The sequence below is a fragment of the Octopus bimaculoides genome, chromosome 3, assembly GCF_046866305.1.
Source record: "Octopus bimaculoides isolate indiv1 chromosome 3, ASM4686630v1, whole genome shotgun sequence".
Taxonomy (NCBI): Eukaryota; Metazoa; Mollusca; class Cephalopoda; order Octopoda; family Octopodidae; genus Octopus; species Octopus bimaculoides.
In genome coordinates this window covers 48273421-48298420 of record NC_142930.1, presented here as the reverse complement: position 1 = coordinate 48298420, position 25000 = coordinate 48273421, and the positions used below count along the sequence as shown (strand labels likewise).

The window sequence follows — 25000 nt, the reverse complement described above, 5'->3', positions numbered from 1 at the left end:
GGGGGGACAAACACAGACACACAAACATATACACGCACATACATATACATATATATATACATATATACGACGGGCTTCTTTCAGTTTCCGTCTACCAAATCCACTCACAAGGCTTTGGTCGGCCCGAGGCTATAGTAGAAGACACTTGCCCAAGGTGCCACGCAGTGGGACTGAACCCGGAACCATGTGGTTGGTAAGCAAGCTACTTACAACACAGCCACTCCTACACCTACATATTTAATATTCATAATTATAATAATTTGCTTAATTTGTAACATGTCTAGTTTTGTTGCAAAATAATAGTACTGAGGATATAACAGCAAATATTTTTCAGCAATCTATGTAACTGAAATCCCATAATGAGTTTCAAGAATGAGTGTCTTCCTTAAAAGTCAAAAGTGTAGACATCACATTACTTGATGAAGGTAGCTTAGATTTACTACTATGAAACAGGCCGTGTTGTTATCAAAGTTAGTTATTGTACAATATGGTTTGTAAGTAAGTAGTAGTGTGACTCTATCTTTCACTACGCTTATATCAAGTGAAAGATCCAAAAAGGTTTTGAAACTGGTCACAAAATTCTAGACACATTGTGTGCTAATAACCTTAGGATTATATTTCTTGATTTAGAAACAGAATAGATAATATCAACATTTGAATCATTACAAGTTTGGTAATATAAAATACAGTTTAAAGATTTGAATCCTGCTTTATTTTAAGCCCTTACATCTGTTTAAAATAAGAGCTTCACCATTCATCTGTTAATTCATTTATTTTTACTTGTTTCAGTCATTAGACGGTGGCTGTGCTGGAGCACTGCTTTGAAGTATTTTTAGCCAAATGAATCTACCCCAGTATTATTCTTTTAAGCCTGGTACTTATTCAATTGGTCCCTTCCTTAACTGCTAAGTTATGGGATGTAACTATACCAACACCAGTTGTCACATGGTGGGAGACAAGTACAGATGCAAAGACACACACACATGGCAGGCTTCTTTCAGTTTCTGTCGACCAAATCCACTCACAAGGCTTTGGTTGACCCAAGGCTATTGCAGAAGACACTTGTCATTTATTTATTTTGTTTTGCTGGCAAAAGAAAATTAGTTTTAAATGCTTTCATAAAGTGAAATATTTGGTAATTATGCTGCATGATGTTTTAAACCATTTTATCCAATCCGTTTATTTGATTGCTATTTTTTCTCCTGTTCTGCTCATTTAATACCCAACAGAGTAGCAAGAATGCAAAGATTTTGATAATTCACAACTGTTATAGTATATGGATACTATAACAGGTTGAGCTTTAGAATAAGTTTCAGAATGAGTCAAGTAAAAATTTATAATATTAGAGATAACAATAATGAATTAGGATTGTATTTTGTTGAGTTTCTCATTTCAAATTTTAAATAAAATTTGGAAGCTGGGAGATTGATTAAAATTAGAAGAAATATGTGAAAGAAAAAGTTGCATTTTTTATATGAGATATAAATTTATAATAAAATTTGTTCAATTATAATGTTATTTAACAAAATGAGACACACTCTACATATTTTTTATGCACTGAGTCTAGGACAAGTCACCCTGATAAAGCCTATCTATCTCCAAGTTACTGATGATGGTTAAATTCGCAGATATAAAGTACTGAAATGTGATGGCTCCAACCAGAAATCCAATCATCTTACAGAAGGGATGTTTGGCTTTAGATATCAAATTATATGACTTTATATATAAAAAATTCAGTTTATTAAAATAAATGAATTTACAAACTTATTAAACCCTAACAGCTCATTGTTCTGAACAAATGTTTTCTGATTAAAAGTTTAACTGACTATGCTGACTAATCTGTAAAGGACTATAAACATTTCATTTGCAAAGTAAGATTCTTGGTTTATGCTGTTGTAAGAGAAATAACATAGAAAAATAGCTTACCACACTAATTCTTTATATAATTTCTTTACCATATCTTCATAAGGTCCAAAATCATCTTCAAACTGGCAAACTTTTCCACCCAAACATAAGTGCTTCAGTAAGCAAAATAAAAATTGTTCTTTTTCACTGGGTGAATATAGGTTGTAATTATCACTTTCTTCTAGTAGAAGCATCTGTTTTTACCAAATAGAAAAAAAAGTGCATAATAGTAACAACAAATATATTTATTGTAAACATGACTGTGTTTAATTTAATGATTGAAAATAATATGACATTGGAAAAAGTGAAAATAATAATTACTTTTGTATAAATTATTTTTTTTCTATAAGGCAACTGGCTACAGAGATTCCTTAGCATATTTCTAATACTTAATTCATCAACCTCCAGTGAGTAGAAATCCAAAATTCTAGCATGAATTTTGAAGCAAGAAAATTAAAACATCCAGTCAATGATTTCTTTGTTCTGATACATTCTACTGGTTTGTAAAAGCATATTTTTAATGATAAATTGTATTAGAAGTAAATGTATTAATTTCTTACTGAAGAAAATAGGTTTCAGGTTTTTAGAAGTGAGGAAATGAGATAGCTTAAAGTCCATAACTTTCTTATAGGTATTAATATGAAACAGCTATAGCTAGAAGGAAACTACAGGCACTCCATGAGCTAACCCCAGTCTACCAAAATATATCAATTTATTTAAACTAAGGACACAACCAAATTTGGAAGATTCTGGATGGAGATAATTAAGTCAGTCCTAGTTTGTTACAACTTCTTTAATATATTGACTACCAGAAGAATGAAAAACAAAGTTGATTATTGAGATCTGAACTTAGAATAGAGAGAAATGAAACTAAATAGTCAGGTATATTTGTTTCTTGAACAAAACACTCTTCAGAAAAAGAATATATATTAAAATGTTATCAAGAATATATTAACTCTGTAGTGGAATCATGATTAGTAACATTGTAATTTGTTTTGTCTTGTTTTATATTTTTATCTAGATATTTCTGACAAACTTATGTACTAGTTATTACTCTTTATATACTGCTCTTAGAATATCTGATTGTGTCAACAACATTTAACTAATGATTAATCCGCCAACTGTGTCACCCAGGTCAGTCATTAACTGAATTCCGAAACCTGCCATTTACATTATGTCATTAAATAAACTGCACCATCACAATAGATAGAATATATAAACATGTCTGCAGCATAGAATGCAGCTAAAAAGTTTTTTTTAATGGATTTAGACAGCAAGTAAAATATTGATTTCTTTTGACATATACGCAACACCAAGAAATGCAGAAGGGGAATAGTCAGTAGATTTTTGCTGGTTTTTTAAATTTTTTTATTAACTCTGAAGAATAAAAAGAAAAGAAAGCCTTACTATGACTTGCACTCAAAACAAAGAACAAATCTGAATTTGACTAAGTATCGTTGTTGGTTGACCACCCTCAAATGTTAAGAATATATGACTGGTGGGAAGAGTGGTGTGAAATGGTGGTTAATCATAAGTGTTTACAACCTGGTTTCAATTCCTTATAACAACAGCTGTTTTGCTAACAGCTTTGTTAATACAACTCATTAAAACAAGCTCCATTTCAACTCATTTGAAGAAATCAATAATTAGCGAATCATTGATGGTTATCTCTGATAAATCACAATGACTCATTTCTCTTATGGAAATAAGCAAAGAGAGAGAGTGTGTGTGTGTGTGTGTGTGTGTGCATGGGCTAATGAAGGTGATGGTCTCTTGGCATTTATCTCACCAATTCAAACTTTGTTTGATAGTTTTGTATCAGCAAATGGATCAGCTGCTTGTTTTGGAAATGACTATTGTAAAATACATTGATCTTTAAATTATCACCATCAGCAGTTTTACATCCTTTTCACTTCACTGGGTAATTTTCATCTTGATCTTGTTTCATCCAATCTGTGATGCATAACATAGGACCAACCCAATTTGGGCCAAAATGTGAAATGATGATGATGATGACAGTGATGGTGTTGATGATGGATTAATTTGAAGGAGGATGGGGAAGTGATTATATCTTTCTTAAGCTTTTCAACTTTGTTTTAATGTCTACTTTTCCACGCTTGCGTGGATTAGATGGAATTTGATGAGATTTTCTACAGCCCTCCTCTGTTTCCAAGTAAGCTAATTTATCTTTTTGACTTTATATGTTTTCTTAGAAGATTGGAAATAAATGACATTGCATGTACAATGGTAAATTTTGTTCACGACCATTATGACAAAGAAACAGAAAAATTAGCACAATTGATGTTCCTTTTGAATTCTGTAGTTTGAAAATATAGAGGGAGAGTTTCCAAAATGTTCAGTTTAGAGAAAATATTGGGTAAAGTGAGCAATATTCCATATGGTGATGAGACAGAGTAATTGCAATGAGAGAAAAATTGATGAGTAATTAAAAATAAACTTAGGTAGTATTGAATTAGTCAGCAAATTCAGGGAACAGAGAACATCATAGAAGCTGCAATAGTGATTGTAGAATATTGGTTAATGAAGACTTACCAATAAAGCAGACAGACCTTTGTGGAGATACACGCAATATCTTGAGTGTATTTTATAATCTTTTACATGATACAGCATGAGCCTCATGTATGATACACAGTGTGTGTTACAAACGACATATTATATGTGACGCATAGTGTCTGTCTTATGAATGATATACAGTGTTTATCCTATATGTATATGTACTTCATGTATAGCACAGTGTTATGACTAAATATATTTTATGTGTGATATACAGTGAGTATATTAAATATGAACAGTATGTAATTTATGTAAAACAAAGGATAACATGCAGTGTGTATATTATGTATACAAGCCATATACTGCCTGACTGGCCCTCGTGCCGGTGGCATGTAAAAGCACCCACTACACTCTCGGAGTGGTTGGCGTTAGGAAGGGCGTCTAACTGTAGAAACTCTGCCAGATCAGATTGGAGCCTGGTGCAGCTATCTGGTTTGCTAGTCCTAAGTCAAATCGTCCAACCCATGCTAGCATGGAAAGCGGACATTAAACAATGATGATGATGATGATTATTATTATATATATATATAACCTACAAGCTCTGGCTGAGTGGTTAAGAAACTCACTTCATAAATATGAGGTCCTAGATATGATTCCACTATTTAGAATCTAGGTCAATATCTTTATCATAACATCACGACAATCCAAACATTGTGAGCAAATTTGGGTAGATGGAAACTGTTTAGAAGCTCATCATATGGATTGTGTCTGTAATTTAAAGGACAATCCTAATCACATATTACACCATTCTCATTTAACTTGGGAAGTGTGTTAAGTGTACATGGCTCAGTGGAATACTCAGTCATTTATATATTAATTTAATGAACTGAATGTTTGATTGATTGAACAGATTGAATTCTTATCATCAAAACCTACAGAGCATCTATTAGTTACTTAGCTAGTTGCTTCTGTTTTTGCAAGTCCCCTGTTTATCCTCCCTACATTGTATTACATTTCTAACATAGATAGTCTGTTTTTTATTCGCAGATAACAAACAGAACTGATAGGGTACTGGACAACCAACTGATAAGTCAACAGTTCATGACTAACCACTGATGCACTGTTTCCAAGCTGTTGACCTTTAAATGCAAAGTAGACAGATCAGTGTTGAGTACATATCTTTTACATAGTAGACTATCCTTTGAGGAACTGGGAGAGGTTGATCAATTTAAACAAAAGTAGTATAGAGGTTCACTGCTCTACAGTACTGAGTTTTTTTTCTATCGGTGACAGTCTACTCTTTTATCTAAGGGAAGATTTATTTGTCTTAATCTACTTGTCACTACAACAACCGTAGTGAACACTGGTCTTTGTAGCTTGGAAAAGAGTGTCGGTGTAATTATAGATTGAGAAATACTGCAGCACCAAAAGACAAACTAAACTAACATAAATTCATCAAAACAATGCTTTTGTTGATTCAACTTTCAACACTGAATCACACAAATAAAAGTTCCAGTGTGTGGTTCATCTCTCCTGCAAAATATCAACTGACTTCTGGAAGACAGCTAATCCTTCATCATTTTAGAACAAATTAAGGGATGAGGATGAAATCAAACCCAAGATGGACATGCACTGTAAATTCTAAACTAGATATATTTCAAATTCTAATCATCATCATCATCATCTACATTTTCTTTATATATATTGTTGTCTATTTTATAGATATTAAATTGTTAAATTTCATTAAATGTACCTTTTACATTTTCCACTAAACCACAGAAGGTCACTTCTTTCTCTTAGTTAACAAATGTATTAGTAAGATATGGTGTTTGAAAACATTTCTACTGCTATCCTCATTTTGACAAAATCAACAATTTGAATTGTCTGATCCCAAACCTTCTCTTTTTCTGAGTGTTTTTGGGACCAGCCTGACAATGCATTTCACTCTTGGTATTTGTTTTTCACAGAAACTTGAAATTCAAATTTTGTACCTAACATAGCTATTGTTCCATCTCTACAGCACTCACAGACACTATCCTGCAAAAGATTCACTGACTGAGAATAAGATGAAACCTTTTCCAAAATATGAGGTCAGGGTGGTTGTTTCAAGGGGAGAACAAAAAACAAAAAACTCCATTTTAAATGAGCCAGAGTGAACACATAACATGCAAACAAGTAGCTGGGAACATGATACCACATCAGTCAATTTACCAAGTTGTATTGAGAATAAGCCAAATGTTGTTGAATTGATTTCCTGCACAACTTGATCCTTAATGTCAATGGCCATGTTCCTAATCCTTTTTTAAACAAAACTATTCAATACTGAAATAGCTGCAAGTATTTTTCAACTCATTTCCTCCCACATGTTCCACCATTTTAAGAGCATCAGGTTTGATCAAACTTCCCCAATAATGTATGTTTTTTTTTGTTTTCCTACTTTGCTATCTCCAGTGCAACAACAGAAAAAAGCTTCAGTGGTGTTTTGCCCTTGTTTCCAGATACATCTATTTTGAGAGCATTTTCCAAATGTTCAAAAAACTCTCATCCTTGTTCTCATGTTGAGGACAAACATTCTGCAAATTTTGCTTCAGCTTTGTTGGTTTGTGTAATAGGATCTTCTCAGTTAGGGAAGATAAGGCAACATCCAACAAGGTATGAAATACATTACTATCACTACAAGAACCTTGGGGCTCAAGGAACTGAGATCAGTGTGATTGAGTGAAATCTTTCTTGTTCCAAATTGATCATCATATGTATCCAAATGTTCACAGTGGGTTGAAAATTGCTACAAAGAGCTCCTGTGGTTTATGCACACTCATTAGCTTCTCTGGTGCTTGACTGGCTTGTTTCATATACAGATGTTGACAGACTTCACAATGTAAAATAGGTTGATAGCTATTGATATTTAGAAATTTCTCAAAAATCGTATTCCCATGAGTGTATGTATGTGCTACCCACTTAAGTACTCTTGTGATCACATTGTTAATCCTTATAAGTCTTAACCTTTACTATCCTCTTGGGTCTTACCCGTCATTAAAGACTATCCAGCAAATTTTCTGATAGACACAAAGATATCTGTTAATTACATAAAATATGAAGAATTTCTTATCTTTCAAAAACAAACTCACCAAATAAAATACTACACTATTAAGCATTTACATCCAAAAGACAGCTGATCCCTACAAAAGTGTATTATTTCTTTACTACCCACAAGGAGCTACACACAGAGGGGACAAACAAGGACAGACAAACAGATTAAGTCAATTATATTGACCTCAGTACGTAACTGGTATTTATTTAATCGACCCCGAAAGGATGGAAGGCAAAGTCGACCTCGGCGGAATTTGAACTCAGAACGTAGTGGGAGACGAAATACTACTAATCATTTCGCCCGGTGTGCTAACGTTTCTGCCAGCTCGCTGCCTTACAAAAGTGTATGACTTTCATTCCTTGTCCCTATTGGCATTTGTATATGCATGAATGCATGAATGCATGGATGCATGCTTGCATGTGTGTGTGTGTGTGTGCGTGTGAGTGTGTGTGTGTGTGTGTGTGTGTGTGTGTGTGTTATTTCTTTACTACCCACAAGGGGCTACACACAGAGGGGACAAACAAGGACAGACAAACGGGTTAAGCCGATTATATCGACCCCAGTGTGTAACTGGTACTTATTTAATCGACCCCGAAAGGATGAAAGGCAAAGTCGACCTTGGCAGAATTTGAACTCAGAATGTAGCGGCAGACGAAATACCGCTAAGCGTTTCGCCCGGCGTGCTAACGTTTCTGCCAGCTCACCACCTTTTGTGAGTGAGTGTGTGTGTGTGTGTGTGTGTGTGTGCATGCATGTGCATGCATGCATGCATGAATGTATGTAGTATGTATGTATATAAGTATGTGTGTGTACAAGTTTTTAATCAAGGACACCAGTATAAAGCTGTGATTAAAATCAAAAGTTAAAAACAAAAATCCAAGTTATGCTGGTACATAAAACAGTGATGACATTGTCACTGCCACCAATGACAATGATGAAAATAATAATGATTTCAAATTTTGGCCAACAATTTTGGGTGAGCAACAATTTTGGGTAAGTTGATTACATCCACCCCAGTATTTAACTTCTACTTTCTTTTTATTGACTCTGAAAGGATGAAAGGCAAAGTCAACCTTGGTAGAATTTGAACTCAGAACATAAACAGAGAAGAAATGTCACTGAGCATTTTGCCCAGCATGCTAATGATTCTGCCAGCTCGCTGCTTTATTATTATCATTATTATTATTATTATTATTATTATTATTATTATTATTAATGATAATAATAATAATGACAACAAGAATAATAATGCAGTATCAGGCTGTGGTTATGCCCTGATGCAGTACCAGGCACCGGATCTCATGGCTTCTGATCTTAACTGACTGGAAGTGCTATCATGTACATGTTTTGTCTTTGTATAAAAAGACAAATGTTCTGCTCAATACCATAGATTTGCTTGTCAATTGCTTAACCATAACCAGCTGAGCATGTCCCTCAGTGGCTGATGATATGTGTATCTCTGATCATGAGCAGGAGTAGTGGGTAAGCATCATAGCAATGTGTTGAGAGGAATTCTTTGGGGTTTGAATAATTCACCTCTGGAAACATGGGTGCTTTGTTCATCATCTTTAAATAACCCTCATTCAGGGACCTTTTGAGTGGGATGGGCGACTCAACATGAAGAAAATTCTAACAGGGTCCCACCTGCAAGGTCATGGGTTGTTTATCTTAATACAAGGCCACTATGTTGCACATATATGGTTGTGATGCAAGTGCCTGGTGTACCCTTATCAGATGGGTAGTCATGATGGGTATATTGGGCTTCATATATCTGTACTCCAGTGTCACTTTGATGGCATGCATTACTCTCTCACTATAATAATAATTATCGTTCCAGATTTTGGCACAAGTCCAGCAATTTCGGGGGAGGGACTAAGTTGATTACATTGGTCCCAGCGCTCAAGTGGTACTTATTTTATTGACCCCAGAAAAATGAAAGACAAAGTCAACCTTGATAGAATTTGAACTCAGAATGTAAAGACAGATGGAATGCCGCTAAGGATTTTGCTTGGAGTGGTAACTATTCTGCCAGCTCACCACTCCATTAATAATAATAACTTCCCTCCATATCTATTATTATTATTGTTGTTTATTATCAATAACAACAACAACAATGGTTTCAAATTTTGCCACAAGGGCAGCAATTTTGGGGGAGGAGATGAATCGATTACATTGACTCCAGTATTCAACTGGTATTTATTTTATTGACCCTAAAAGGATGAAAGGCAAAGTTGACCTCAGCAGAATTTGAACTCAGGATGTAGCGATGAGCAAATTACCGTTAAGCATTTCATCTAGCGCACTAATGATTCTGCTAGCTCACTACCTTAATAATAATAATAATAAATTTGAATGGAAGTGATGGTGATGGTTGTCAGAAAGTTGGTCAATTGGCAATAGTCCCAGAGACTAAAAAAATCCCAAGGGATTCTGACAAGAACTGAACAATAATAGTAACATGAACAACTCCCTCTATCCCTATCTCTCTCCTTTGTATGTATATATAAATAATGAGACATATAACATCAGAATTAAAAATTTACGTATGCTCACTAGAGAGCCTAAGATGAACTATATTCTACAAACATAAATTCATCAAAAGTAAAGAACCACCAAAATCACCACTAAAGAGAATCGAAACCGCGATCCTATGACCGTGAGTCCGCTGCCCTAACCACTGGGCCATTGCACCTTCACAATGGAGACATTACACCACAGAAAAAACTGTTTCCATCAGGTAAATACATGAACCATAACATCTAAAAACATTCAAAATACAATGGGATGTGCATGTTCATGATTCTATGAGCCTTGCTGGTCATAGAATAAATTTGTTAGTTCAGTTTGGTAGTATTACAGGAGAAAACAAGACATCATATGCAGGGTAATGAAGATTTATAATGATGAAAGAAGTTAGAGGATGGAGTAAGAGGGGGAGTCAGATAGTCAAGCATCTCACCCCTACAACTAAGAGTTAGTTTCTTTTATCTTTTAATTTTATCCAACAAGCAGTTTTAGGATTAAATACAAAGTGCAAGGTCACCTAGTTATTTATATATTTATTTATTTGATAGCCTTCTATATGTCCTCTTTTAAAGCCAAATGACTATAAAGGCAAGACAATATGTCTAAAATTGTACGATGGTTGGAAGTGTATGAAACAAGAAGAGTGGCCATCATATCAATAATTAGATAAATAAAGGAGTTATATAGTAGAAGGCATACCATAAAGAATTATACGAAAGCAAATGGATAACAGCAAAAGAAGGTTTATAATAAAAACAGATTATAATAAAAAATAAAATTATTAGATGGTGAATATGCAAATAATATTGTAAGAATTAAAAAATAATTAAGAAGTAGTTATAAAAAACATAATGCAATAAAATAAAAGTAAAATAGAATAAAGTTAGGATAAATAAAATAAGGATAAAATAAAATAGTGAGCAGAAGGTAAATTGGAGAATAATAGTAATAATAAAAATAATATAATGATAGAACATATAATAACCAAAATTCAATAAATAAGTATATTGTTATGAGATGAATAAAAATATACGAAAATATAAAAATAATAAAGCAGTATGGTATGTGTGTGTGTATATGGAAGAGGTAGACCCAGGAAGATATGGAATGAAGTGGTGAGGCATGGTCTTCGAACACTGGGCCTCATGGAGGCAATGACAAGTTACTGAGACCTTCAGCAATATGCTGTGCTTGAGAAGACCCATCAAGCCAAGTGAAACCATACTCATGGCCAATGCTGGTGTCATGTAAAAGGCTCCCATGCCAGTGACATGTAAAAAGCACTCTTGGCAATATGCTGTGCTTGTAAAGACTTGCCAAGCCAAGTGAAATCATAGTTGTGGCTGTTGCTGGTGTCATGTGGGTAGCACCAATGCTGGTGGCATGTAAAATGCACCCATTACACTCTAGGAATGGTGGGCATTAAGAAGGATATCCACCTGTAGAAACTATGCCAAATCAGATTGGAATCTAGTGCAGCTCTCCAGCTTAGCAGTTTCAGTCAAAATATCTAACTCATGCCAGCATGGAAAGCAGACACTAAATGAATGATGATGATGTATATATATATATATATTTATATATATATATATATATATATATATATATATATATATATATATATATATATATATATATATAAAACATAGTGAGACCATAACCTGTGGCCTATGCAAGTGGTGTAACCAGCCCACTTAGGCGTACCTTTCTTTCATTGGACGCTAAGCTCTGCTTGCGAAGACCTGTTGAGGCAAGTGAAATGGAAATGAAATTCGATGACAGCGCCACATGACTGGCATCTGTGCTATGGCCCCTGTGCCGGTGGCACGTAAAAAGCACCATTCGAGCATGATCATTACCAGTGTTGCCTTACTGGCACTTGTGCTGGTGGTACATGAAAAACAGCATTCGAGCAAGGGTGTTTCCAGTGCCGCTGGACTGGCTCCTGTGCAGGTGACACGTAAAAACACCATTTGAGCGTGGCCATTGCCAGTACCGGCTGACTGGCTCTTGTGCCGGTGGCACATAAAAGCACCCACTATACTCTCAGAGTGGTTGGCGTTAGGAAGGGCATCCAGCTGTAGAAACTCTGCCAGATCAGATTGGAGCCTGATGCAGCTATCTGGCTCACCAGTCCCCAGTCAAACCGTCCAACCCATGCCAGCATGGAAAGCGGACGTTAAATGATGATGATGATAATGATCATGATATATATATATATATATATATATATATATATATATATATATTAGGCATAGACACTGCTAGGCACATGAGATAGATAAACAGAAAGACAGCTGCAGTTATTCAAAGACAAATTAAGCGACATCGTTTCTCTTTGATGACTTTCAAAAAGTTTAAATGAAGCGCCCGCAGTCTAAGTTATGTAATTTGGGAATTATGAAGCAGAGTTACTTCCCTCAAAATTTAGATGTTGGTAATAATAATAACCCTATCTACTATAGGTACAAAGCCTAGGTTTTTGTGGGGAGGAGGACAATCGATCACATCAGCCCCAATACTTGACTGATACTTAATTTATCGATTTGATGATTTGTTCTGTCATTTTTTTACTTCTAATTTTGTTTTAGAACTTTTTTTTTCATTCAAAAGAAAATTATATATTGAATTTTTTCAGAAACATCATGGTAAAAGGAAAATATCATAATTTACAGAAATAATTATAGAAATAAGTTTATTAGTGATAGAGTTAAATTTACCTTTCTAAGTTCATCAGATATAACAAAATTTTCATAATACTCATCAAAACATTTGTATAGTCTTCCACTCTCATAGATAACTCCATTCTCTTTCAATCGATCAAAAAATTCCATAGAAAGGAGAGAACAGGGTACTATCTCTATGTCAACTTTGGATGCCTTTTGGCCTGTAATAACATAAAACAAGTCTTATAATTGTGGATGAATATTTCATTCCTTCAAATTTAATGAATGTTTACACCAACAGTAATAATCGTAAATGATTATAAGCATGAATTTGAAACCAAAAAAGATATCCTTTACATTAAAATCCTAGCTGTTAGTTTATACATAATAATAATTTCCAACATAGAAATCAACATGTAAAAATTATTTCTAATATTTTGTCAGAATAATGGACAAAATATCAATTATAATGTATATTTTATATTTGTAATATTTAAGATTCTTTTAGGTGGTGAGCTGGCAGAATCATTACCTTGCCGGGCAAAATGCTTAGCAGCATTTCATCTGTCTTTACATTCCAAGTTCAAATTCCACCAAGGTCGGCTTTACTTTTCATCTTTTTGGAACTAATGAAATAAGTACCAGTTGAGCACTGGGGTCAATGTAATCAACTTACCCACTTCCTCAAAATTGCTGGCCTTGTGCCAAAATTTGAAATCAATATTTAAGTTTCTTTTAATTTTATAGTAAGAAAAATTATCTATAAGCTCAAAAATGACTTTTATTCATTATATTATATGATAAATAATTTAATGGCATTTGAAGAAATCAATGTTGTGACTTCTGTAGCATGGATTCAAACTTGCATTGCCATATTACGAATTTCAAGTCATAACTTAACAATGGCTTGGTCATATGTGCAGCTGAGTTACTGTCCAACCAGCAGCTGCTGTCCATGTGATAGTTTCTCCAGATCACCTGGAAGATTCTACAAACACAGCCGATAAATAGAGTCCTTTTGACACCAATTTTGGTATATTTTTGGGAGCAATACGAAATACAGATTCTGCTGTAGTCATTCTAGTGACTACATACTTAACCGATTTGTGATGGTAGTAGAAGACAATGAAACACTAATGTATATATGGTCCTATGTTAATTCAATCTTTGTGCCTAGCTTTGATATCCATTTTACATGTTGAATTATAGTGCTCCATCTTGCTTACTCTACATGTATAATTGTAATGCATGAACATCTTTTCACAACTAGTATGACATAACAAATCATGTTTAAATGTTTGCTTTGTATAGTTTAGTTATTACATGTTGCTTTTCCATGAACTAACCACATCTCATTCCAGTGACATTGGTACAACATACACAACAGGAAACACTTCCATAGGGTAATTTCAGTCAGTATTAAAAAATATGGAGGAAACGGTGTATTTGAACCTGACATTAACTATGTCTGGCAAGTGAATTCTCAAGATAAACTATTTGACCATGGCTTCCAGTCAGTCTTTTGTCTCTTGGAGAAGATTTTTTTTTTGTCAGCTATCACAATGTATGCTTATAGCACTCATCCTGACTCACAATTTCCCTGTGCCCCAAAGTGTTATTTTAAACCATCCCCACCATACATACACTCTTCTTATATGTCAATGAACTACATACCATCACCTCTAGTGATGTCCACTTATATGCAGCTGATACTATCCTTCATCCATATGAAAACAACTTTATGAACAGAGACCTTGGAAATATTCTCTAGTGTGGATAGAAAAATCTTGTCTTCTTTAACAGTAAAAAGACAATCACTACACATATTAAGCAAAAATATTGTATTTCACTCCAACCTAAACATAACGACAAGTCACTACAAATGCTAGATCACCGGAGCACTAATGATCTCTTCTGGAAACGTCACACTGTCAACTAGCAAAGACTGCATCAGAAAATAACTGGCCTTCCTCTTCAGGACCAGAAAATATATCAGTTTCTTAACAATTTCCAACATTATACAAAACTAAAGTGAAACCCACAAAGGAACTGTAAGATACACACTGGGAACTGAAAGATACTTTAAACTACATCCCAAAGTACTTCTGCTAACCCACAGACAGGCTGTCACTTCACACTGCCTTTTATTCTAGTTACAGTGGCCACTTTCTCTTGGAGCTAGTTACTCTAGTGCCACCTCATTACAGGCCCTGCTGACTCATTCATCATGCACATTGTACCAACACTTTCACGCACTGCAGTAGTCACTACATTTAGTTCTTCCTCCTCAGAACATCAGTTCCCCTCCCTTCCTGCTCATGTTTTCCTGGTAGCCATCGAGTTACAGCTGTTCAAGGGACACATCAACCATATCAAACTCACCAATTTCAAAGGTTCTGTGAAGGCCATGGGCACACCCATTCTTCTAGACCAAATAATTAAAAATAAATAAATGAAACTTGTGAGAGGTGATCATAATTATTATCCTTTTATGTTTGCTTTCCATTGTGATATGAATTGGACAGTTGCCACTCTCTGAGTTCTTATTTGGTTGGAGGATACGTCTCGCTTTTATTATGGCACCAACACTAGAATCTTGACTGCAACAAAATAAGACTAAAGTTTTCTCTGCTTTACAACATGTAATGTGTACATTTTATAGTGACATTAGCACTAGTGAGGCTACTTTGTACCCTGCAGGATAAAAGGGTTCTTCTCCTTGCTCAATATTGTTCCAAACAATGTGACCAATAGAGAAATAGAAAAGAAGGCAATAATAGGAGATGAATAAGAGTGAGACGGAGAATATATAATGCATATTTGCTAAACTATCAAAAATGTTCCTATTAACACTCTATCTCAAACTGGTGTATATGTATTTTAGTAATTGTAGAGGTATGAAAGGTCATGTTTAGTGACTTTTCATGTCTCTTGTCGTACAATCAGTAAAGTGAGTTGTGGTATGATAAATAAAGAAAAAAATTAATTGCAAGAAACATCACCAAAATAAAACATACCAAGTCTGCTCCAACCATTAGCTGAGCAAATTTCCAAGTTGCTAATTATTGTTGGATTATTAAAAAAGCTCTGAAATAAAAAAATAAAAAAATATGTATATATAAGTTATACTATCATTTTATTCTTGATTAAAGTGAGACTCTCACAAAAACTAGATGACAAATAATTCAACCTTGAATTTATTGACCGTCAGATGGCAGTTGACATAATTTCAAAAGCTGTTTAGCAAAAAAGAAATCTATGTATCAATGAATGGCTTGTCATTGTCTTCTTTTTCTTTTTATGTCTTCAGTTCTATTAAAGACATTCAAGAATTATGAAGGAAATAATTATTTAAATAACCTTGAAAATGTTATCTTTACAAGCTTCTTTGCACAGATTTTTTGATTTTCAAAGAAGTGACTACAGAGGTTTGAATGTACTTGAGTCAAAAGACATTAAAAGCATTCTGGATAATGATCCAGAGAATTCATAAACTTCAGCTTTTTATTGTTGTTGGAAATATGAGTGAGTGTATGTGAAGTTTTCAAAAGTATTTGATCACTCATCATTGGCCATGTCTACATCTGTAGCATATCCATTGCATTGATAACAATACTAATGCATTTACTCTGTAGCGAAACTTCTCTCTCAGTTATATATATGTGAATGCGGACGGAGCAGATAACATCTAGCTTTCGGCCACATCTTTGGACCCTGTTGTGTCCACCACTCTGATTGGTTGGTATTGGCACACTTTTGTCTCTAGTTCTATTTTGCGCCAGGGCGTAAACCAACCAATCATAGCCTTCTGATAAGGTCACGTGGAGCAATTTTCTGAACCCCTGCTTGAGCTGATTATTTTCTTGTAAATAGCTAGCTTGTCTGCGCTAAGTTTGTCTTGGCCTTAGACCTTCTGAGGTCTAGCCGCTGACCACAGAGCACCAGCCAGTTCCAGCGACGACACAACTCTGCTCCACTGGAGAACCAACACCACTGTTCAACTAACTGTTTACTACAAGCTTCTTCGTTGCCAGTGTCTACATCAACGTCTCAACGTACACACCAAACCAGCAACGCTAACATAACTTTCTCCACGCTGTTTGTGTGAAATGCTTCACCAGGGTTAACAGCCAGAATTCAACCTACGAGAACTCCTGTACCAAGTAACCGGCCACAGCATTGAAGCCTCAACTTCTTACATGACATGTGTCTTACTATGGCTCTGCCTTCAATGCCACAACCTCTTGGTACAGCACTTCAACTTACTGTGTACCTTAGCTACGAACTGGTATTTCTAATCCTTGTGTCTGGGCTTTTAACATCCTTATTACAGACTGTTTTCTATGCTCTGTATCACTTGCATTCACATACACATATTTGTATATACACACACTCTTTGTTTACACAATGGCCTGTCTTATATTGTGTTTCATTATGTCCCATTCACTCACACACAGACATTCTAGTTGACTACCAATAAAACCTTACTTTTATACATTTGTTACCAGTTGAGTCTCTCTCCTTTTTTGTTGGCACTTAACTCTTTATTAACTCATTCCATCTTTTGTTTTTTATATTTTGTGCCTACCATGCGATGCGCTAAAGGAGCTGTTCCTTCGTCACCATCTCCTGGTCGCTACAACTCACAAACTCTTACATATTGATGTGGCCATTACTAATACTTTAGTGGCATGTACTACTTTGCAAATATCTGTTGGAAACTAGTAGTGACTAAACTAGAAAGAATAGACAGCTACAAAGAAGAGATGTTAACCTCAACACACTAGATCGGCATGAAATATTTACAACTCTGACATCAACAAATGACATCAGTATACATCACTTCAATTGCACACAACCACAATAAGAAACCTTTTGGAAATTACTGAAAGGTGCAGTAAATCCTGTTATTAAGTGAGTCTAGATATTGGAAGAAGGAAATGGGTAGGATATAAGGAGGTGCTGAAAAGTTCCTGGCTTTGGGTAAAAGAAGATATAAGAGGATCAGTTAATCATGATTTTATTCAACTATTCCCTTCTCAGATTCACAGTGGTCCTTCAGTTTTTCTAAACCCTGTAAAAGAACTCAGAATGTTGGGCCTTCAGCCAGTCCTTTTGAGATATCCTTAAAGCCAGGAACTTTGAAGCACCCCCTCCATATGAATAATTGAAGCTGTAAGACTGAGACAGAATAGGTATAATAAGAGATGAAGATTAATGATAATGCTTATGATAAATACCATGATAATACTATTCAACAATATAGAAAAAGTGTTTTATAGTTAAGAAATAGATAAAACTAATACATACATTAATCAGAGTCTTGTACTGATAAGATTGAAATGCTTGATCAAAAGAAAATAGTTGAATTTTCAGAGTATCCTTCATACCCCTGTGTATATAAAAAGGAAGGTAGAGAAATTAGAAAAAAGACATCAAAGTGGACCATAATTAAATGTAATTAATTATTTACCATGTCTCTGAGTCCCAGTCATAAAATCAGAAAAGCTCTCTTTAGTGATGCTATAGCCATAATAAAATTCTCCTGGAGTTGGAGTCTTCTCTAAGTAACTGTGATATATCCTTCCTTCATGGAAAGGATATGAGTCTACTGTAAGTCTTTTGGAATGATTTCATGATTAATAAAGCAATTATTAGTTGTGGTTTTGCATCTTACATAGAAAAGCGCAGTTGCTTTTTGAGTCCTATTTCCAATTAAGAAGACTTAACTGTTGAAAATTAAGAGACTTTACCAGTAGCAGTAGTATGTTTGATATTGTTAATATTAAAGCCAAGATGTCTGTAGTGGGGCTGCATGCCCAACACCCCCACTGGAAATTATTAACTGGATAAAAATACTTATTTAAAGTGCAAAGGAGAGATTATAGTATTTTACAATTTTTCTACCCTGAATATCGTATTGTTTTCAACTTGAGGCACAAGTAATTTCAAGGGAGCGGGGTTAGTCAATTATATTGATCTTAGTTTTCTACTGGTATTTATTTTATCACTCACAAAAGGATGAAGCAAAATCAACCTCAGCAGAATTCTCAAATTTCAATGGGTAATTCGAGACAAACTGAAACAGTGATTTGTTTGTATATATTGTGTTATAGAACAGATAAAAATTTTTGTATTCGAAGTTTATTCATGTAAAAAATTGTCGTATTTCGGTAATTTCAACCAATCACTGACGTCTATTGAGGTGAAAACAATTACTGCCGTGGAATGTAAACAACATGTTCTAACGGTGTCATGGGATCTTTTCCCTTGAATAAAATTAGTGCTGTAGTTTGTCAACAACAACTATCCGTGGTACTGTTATTTATGACATCGTTCGTGCGTTTGTACTGGTTTTAGCTTTAGGGCTTTAGGGTTAGGGTTCGGGCTTTAGAGTTAGGGTTTGTTTTAGGGTTACGGTTAGGGTTATGATTATTTTTGCCATAACCTCACTCATAACCCTAACCCTAAAACCCTATAACTCATAACCATAACCCTAACCCTAACCCTAAAACCCTAACTCTAAAACCCGAACCCTAACCCTTAAACCCTAAACCCTTACTAGAGAATAATGATATAATTAAACAGGGAATAACACTCTCGACACCGGCAAAAATTATTGTTTACAAAAACAGTAGTAACTGTATTCAGCTGAATAGACGTCAGTGATTGGTTGAAATTACAGAAATACGACAACTTTAACATGAAATAACTTATTAAGAAGAAACTTTTGTTAAGACGGCTAAGAGAAAACGATGTTTTATATGACACATTCTACCAGTATCCAAACTTTGAAAGTGTTTCGTTAAGAAAACAAGTGGTGCCCGTCAAATCAGAAAGATCCGTAATAGATTAGCCAAAAAACCGTACCGCTTGACAACCGGTGTTGGTGTGTTTATGTCCCTGTAACTTAGTGGTTCACCAGAAAGAACCGATAGAATAAGTACCATGCTTATAAAGGGGTGACTACTGGGGTCGATTCATTCAACTAAGACTTTTTTTTTTTTTTTGCTTAATCGTATAAGATACAGTTTATCTTTTATTATTATTTTTTAAAAGTTACGACTGGCGAAATGGTGTGCTTCAATCAGAACTTAGCCCCGATTATATCGGAATTGGTTGTGAAAAACTTTTTCGAAGGAGACCGGGGGTAGTTTCGGATAATTCATATGGATAGACTTTGTCTCTTCGTAACTTTCAGAAAGATGGAAATATTTTAATGAAATTTTCTTCAGATACGTTTCAAATAGTGTAAATTACGATTATATCGGAGTTTAATGTGAAAAAAAAAAAACAAATAAATAAAATATAGTGGGTACGCACTAAAAATTCGTGGTTAATATACAGTTTGAGACCCGCTAACGAAAACAAAAAAAAAAACAAAAAACCCAGCTTACTAGGTGTAAACATTTTTTTTCTAGAAGATATAAAGAAACGTAGTCAACATCTGTGAATTATCCGAAACTCCTTTCAATCTCCCGCCGAAAACATTTTCACTAATCTCATATATCGTAAACTCCACCCTGCGAAAGCTATTTGTAGAAAATTTCATTAAATTATATGCATCTTTCTGAGAGTTACGAGGAAACAAATTCAGGGAGTGGGGCACACATATGTAAGTATGATCGTTAAAGAAGCCCTAATTTTAATTTCTCGGATTCGAGAACATTTTTGAAAATACTAAAGATTTAACATTGGCTACCGATGAAGTTTCGAGAACATTTTGTAGTAAATACGTATACATTATCAAAGTTTTTATCTAAGTGCTATAAAGAGGATTCCAGAATAGTATGAAAAATAAAAAACACTATAGAAATTTTAATGAAAATTACTAAAGAATTATCGCATAAATTAATGCAAGTAGCATAAATTTAACAATGTTTTAATGCCGGTTGCTAAGGGAGGTTAGAGGATATTATGGAAACTTCCAAATTATCGTCTGCTTTTTGAGAGTTACTTACAGATACATGTTTTTTCGAATTTCTTTTTAAAATGAATGTATTCAATAATAAATGTGATCGAGGCATACATATGGCATTACTCTAAATCAATTCATCTTAAATATGAAACAAATTCAGGGAATGGGGCACACATGTGTAAGTAAGATCGTTAAAGAAGCCCTAATTTTAATTTCTCAGATTCGAGAACATTTTTGAAAATACTAAAGATTTAACATTGGCTACCGATGAAGTTTCGAGAACATTTTGTAGTAAATACGTATACATTATCAAAGTTTTTATCTAAGTGCTATAAAGAGGATTCCAGAATAGTATGAAAAATAAAAAAACATTATAGAAATTTTAACGAAAATTACTGAAGAATTATCGCATAAATTAATGCAAGTAGCATAAATTTAACAATGTTTTAATGCCGGTTGCTAAGGGAGGTTAGAGGATATTATGGAAACTTCCAAATTATCGTCTGCTTTTTGAGAGTTACTTACAGATACATGTTTTTTCGAATTTCTTTTTAAAATGAATGTATTCAATAATAAATGTGATCGAGGCATACATATGGCATTGCTCTAAATCAATTCATCTTAAATATGTATTATTATCAATAAAAATATACATAAAACTGAAAGAAGTAAATAGTTATATTGATTTTTCTATATACTGACGATATATCAGCTTTAAAAAGATGAATACTGTTTGAGAGCCAAACAGTTCCCAAGAAAATTTAATACATAATCAAAGTGAAATGGTTCCAACTGAGCATCAATACTTGAAGAAAAGTTATAATATAATAACAGTAGAAAAATTTTTCAGACGTGTGAGTACATATGCATATACAGACAGATACGGAGAAATAGAAAACTTACCATTTCATAAGAAAGTCGCAGTTATCCTTCTGTTCTGTGAATGAAAATGTTTTCCCAGGCACATGGCGGAAAGTGAAACAGGTGATTTCTTCTGAATTAGTCATTTCTTTGATTCTTGTTTGTATCTTAAAAGAAAAAAAAGTCTTCACAAATGTTTGGGTTAGCTTATTGTCCTAAGATTCTACTGAGGTTAAGGACTGGACGTGTGACTTATCTACCAACCTTGTGTAGGGTGGTGAGGGAGAGCTTAGTGATGGTGGTAGTGGATGCTTGATAGAGAGGGATGTCGTGGTGGTACTGATGGCGGTAACACAGAAGCGAAGGACCTTGTGGACAGTGGCAGTGGTGGTAGTTGTTATTTTAGAATAGATTGTTGAAAAATGACACCGAGGTTGGTGCTTCAAGGTTATAAATTCAAAGCAAACTGAGTCAATTTCATTTTAAACCTATCCAGGAATATATAAAATAAGTACCTGTCAAATTGTGAGCATGTTAACGACGTATTTTCAAAAATAAAACTATAAGGAGTCGTTAAGCATCACTTAGACTAAAACTAACCATAATGTAGCAATTAGAATGGGTGGCATATTCTGGGGACTAGTTGCTTCTCCTCTGCTCTATCCACCACAAAAGCAGAGCTGCTCTGGTGGTGGCCTGTACTGGCAATGTATCAGAAGTCTTTGTTTAGTTACTCTTCTAGAAATTGTACAAAATCTCCCTCAAATAACACACCACCTTAAAAAGAAAAAAGACATCTAAGTTTTGTCATCGATATATAGAAGACGAATAGTTATAACTAGAACGCTTATGACCCTAGGTCTACTCGGTCAAGACTAACTTGAGGTTAAACAGCAATAGCAACAAATACACACAAATGAGACAAAACAACGGGAGAAATTTAACACTTCACATCTGACATGCTGCACTATATATGTATATAGACTGTCACACACAAGCCCACATAAGCCAAAACTGTATGTAAGAGTGTGTAGTCTGGATTAACAGACTTTCTATGCGACATATACTGAATAACTTTGATCAATTAAAATCATCCAAGCAATTAGTAAGAACCAAGGTTGGGGGGGGGGGAACTTCCTCTAAGGATGTTTAAATTAAGCTAGAAAAACAACTCTAATATTAGTTGATCGAAATATTTTAACAATTATGAATAATGTAGGTTGGTAAAATAAGTCAGCTTTTTGGAACAAAAAGTTATCGAGTTATCGAATAATGGTAGCAAGGTTCCTTCCTCCCAGCATAGTGCTAGCATTTGCATCGAAAGTCTAAAAGGGCACAACTAAATACCACATGGGCTGTTATCCGGTGATCTATCATCTCTGTCAGTCAGTAACCTGGAAGTATTTAGTTGCATAAATTTATAGTTTAAGTTCAAATCCCACCGTAATCTACCTTGCTTTTCATCCTTCAAGGATCGATAAAATATGTACTCATTATTAACTAGATCAATCTAATCGTCTGTATCTACCTCTGAAATAAGGTCGTGTCCTTATGCAAAAAATAATTGAAGAGTAAGGGGTATATTATACCACAATATAGGTAACTAAAGCCGGCAACAACGATAAAAAGCAAATAATGACACAAGGGAAGTAACTTTCGTTTAGTGTGCATGTTACTATGGGAACATGTCACAACGCTTGAGCGCCGCTCCTGGTTCTGTTTTAAAGAAAACACCTTTTGAACTTCAGCAAATGGTCAACGATCTGCAAGAGGAAGTTGCATGTCTGAAGAAAAAGTTGGATGAACTTAGACGAGCTAAATGTACGACGATCGTGAAACGTGAGAGAGAAATACTTCGTGTTGGTCACCCATTCGTTGCTAGAAATTCGAAATTAGAAAAACCTAATGATGCCTCTCCAAAGACACAGTCAGAGAATAATGTTTGTGATAAACAGACGGAAGAAAATCTGGTGAAATGTCCCGAGGCACTGAAAACAGAATTAGTAGATGAAGAAAATACTTCTCCAGTGGATCTCGATTCTATATCGTTAGAGGGTGAGGAACAGGAGGAAAACACAGAATATATAAAATCTCTGCTCGAAAGAATCGATCAGTTGAATGACGAAAATATGGCACTTACCGTTCAAAATAAAACCCTAGAAGATGATGTAACAGATTTAAAGATGGAACTCAATAAAAAAGAAATGGAATGGTGTAAGAAGGAGGAACAATTAAAGAGTGAGTTGCAAACAACTTGGCGGAGACAGTATGAAGAATGGATGAAAGATATGGAATCAAAAATGGCTGAACTACAAGCAAAGGCTCACAAATCTAAGGGAAATTAAAGACAGTTAAACTTTTCTTTACGAACGTATATACATTATATATATATATATATATATATATATATATATATATACACATACATAAATATATACTGCATATGTATATATATATGTGTATAATATATATGTATATATATGTAAATATATACATTATATAATATATATATGTAAATATATTATATCTATATATATGTTATATATATGCATATATATCATATATATATATATATATGTATATATATATATATATATATATATATATATATATATATATATATATATATATATATATATATATACATATATATATATATAAATTTATATATATATATATATATATATATATATATATATATATATATATATATAATATTAATATTCTTTTATATATACGTTTCAGCCCTAAGCCTATGAGCCTAAGACTGGGGCCCTGCCAGCGAAATGAATATGTATATATATATATATATATACATATATATAAAATATGTATATATATATATATATATATAATATATATATGTTTACATAATAGACATATATCATTATATATAAATATATATATATATATATATATATATATATATATATATATATATATATATATATATATATATATATATAAAATATATATATATATATAATATTTATATGTATATATAATATATATATGTTTACATAATAGACATATATCATTATTATATATAAATATATATATATATATATATATATATTTCTGTGTGTGTTTGTGTGTAAGTTTGTATGTATGTATGTGCATGTCTGTATATTTCTTGTTTTTTTTTTGTTTTTTTTTCTCGAAATCTTTTGCTCATTTCAGCCTGATAACATTGGCTATAATGAGGTACCACCATCTTCGATCATGCTACAACTTTGTTAGTTTCTGTTGGTAGTATCTGGTGTGTCAATGAATTCTGTTTTTTTCATATGTACTTTTTTCACAGATCTTGGGCAGTTAAACTCTTAGTATTGCTTCAGTATGTTGTAATTCACTCCATGCTGCGCCCAAAAGTATTTTGGCAAGGAAAAGAAAACTTGTAGACTTTTATAAACTAATCCATTGGCAGAATCTGGTCTTAACTCTAGGTGAAGAACTTTGGTGCTATGCAGCAAAGCACACTTTGTGGATTGAAATAGATCTGAACAAAGTTTGATGCCA

The 25000-nt window shown here is 33.9% G+C and overlaps 2 protein-coding genes across 7 annotated transcripts in view; one reads left to right on the top strand and one right to left on the bottom strand.

Moving 5' to 3' along the window:
- Positions 1–23142, bottom strand: part of LOC106878127 (cilia- and flagella-associated protein 300) — a 204188-nt gene extending 181046 nt beyond the window's left edge. Inside the window, exons 1-6 of one of the 6 annotated variants that reach the window (XM_089348940.1) lie at positions 21746–23141; positions 21524–21666; positions 18013–18094; positions 15720–15789; positions 12757–12923; positions 1927–2099 (exon numbers count right to left, since the gene is read on the bottom strand). In XM_089348940.1, the coding sequence (XP_089205066.1) occupies positions 1927–2099; positions 12757–12923; positions 15720–15789; positions 18013–18094; positions 21524–21627 (596 nt within the window). In that variant the 5' untranslated portion in view covers positions 21628–21666; positions 21746–23141. Of the gene's footprint in view, positions 1–1926; positions 2100–12756; positions 12924–15719; positions 15790–18012; positions 18095–21523 lie in introns of all 6 variants that reach the window. The other 5 variants (XM_089348938.1, XM_089348941.1, XM_089348939.1 and 2 more) reach the window with 5 other exon arrangements.
- Positions 23137–25000, top strand: part of LOC106878128 (uncharacterized) — a 4948-nt gene continuing 3084 nt past the window's right edge. Inside the window, exon 1 of the mRNA XM_014927249.3 lies at positions 23137–23719. Coding sequence (XP_014782735.1) covers positions 23167–23719 — 553 coding nt within the window. The 5' untranslated portion in view covers positions 23137–23166. The remainder of the gene's footprint in view (positions 23720–25000) is intronic.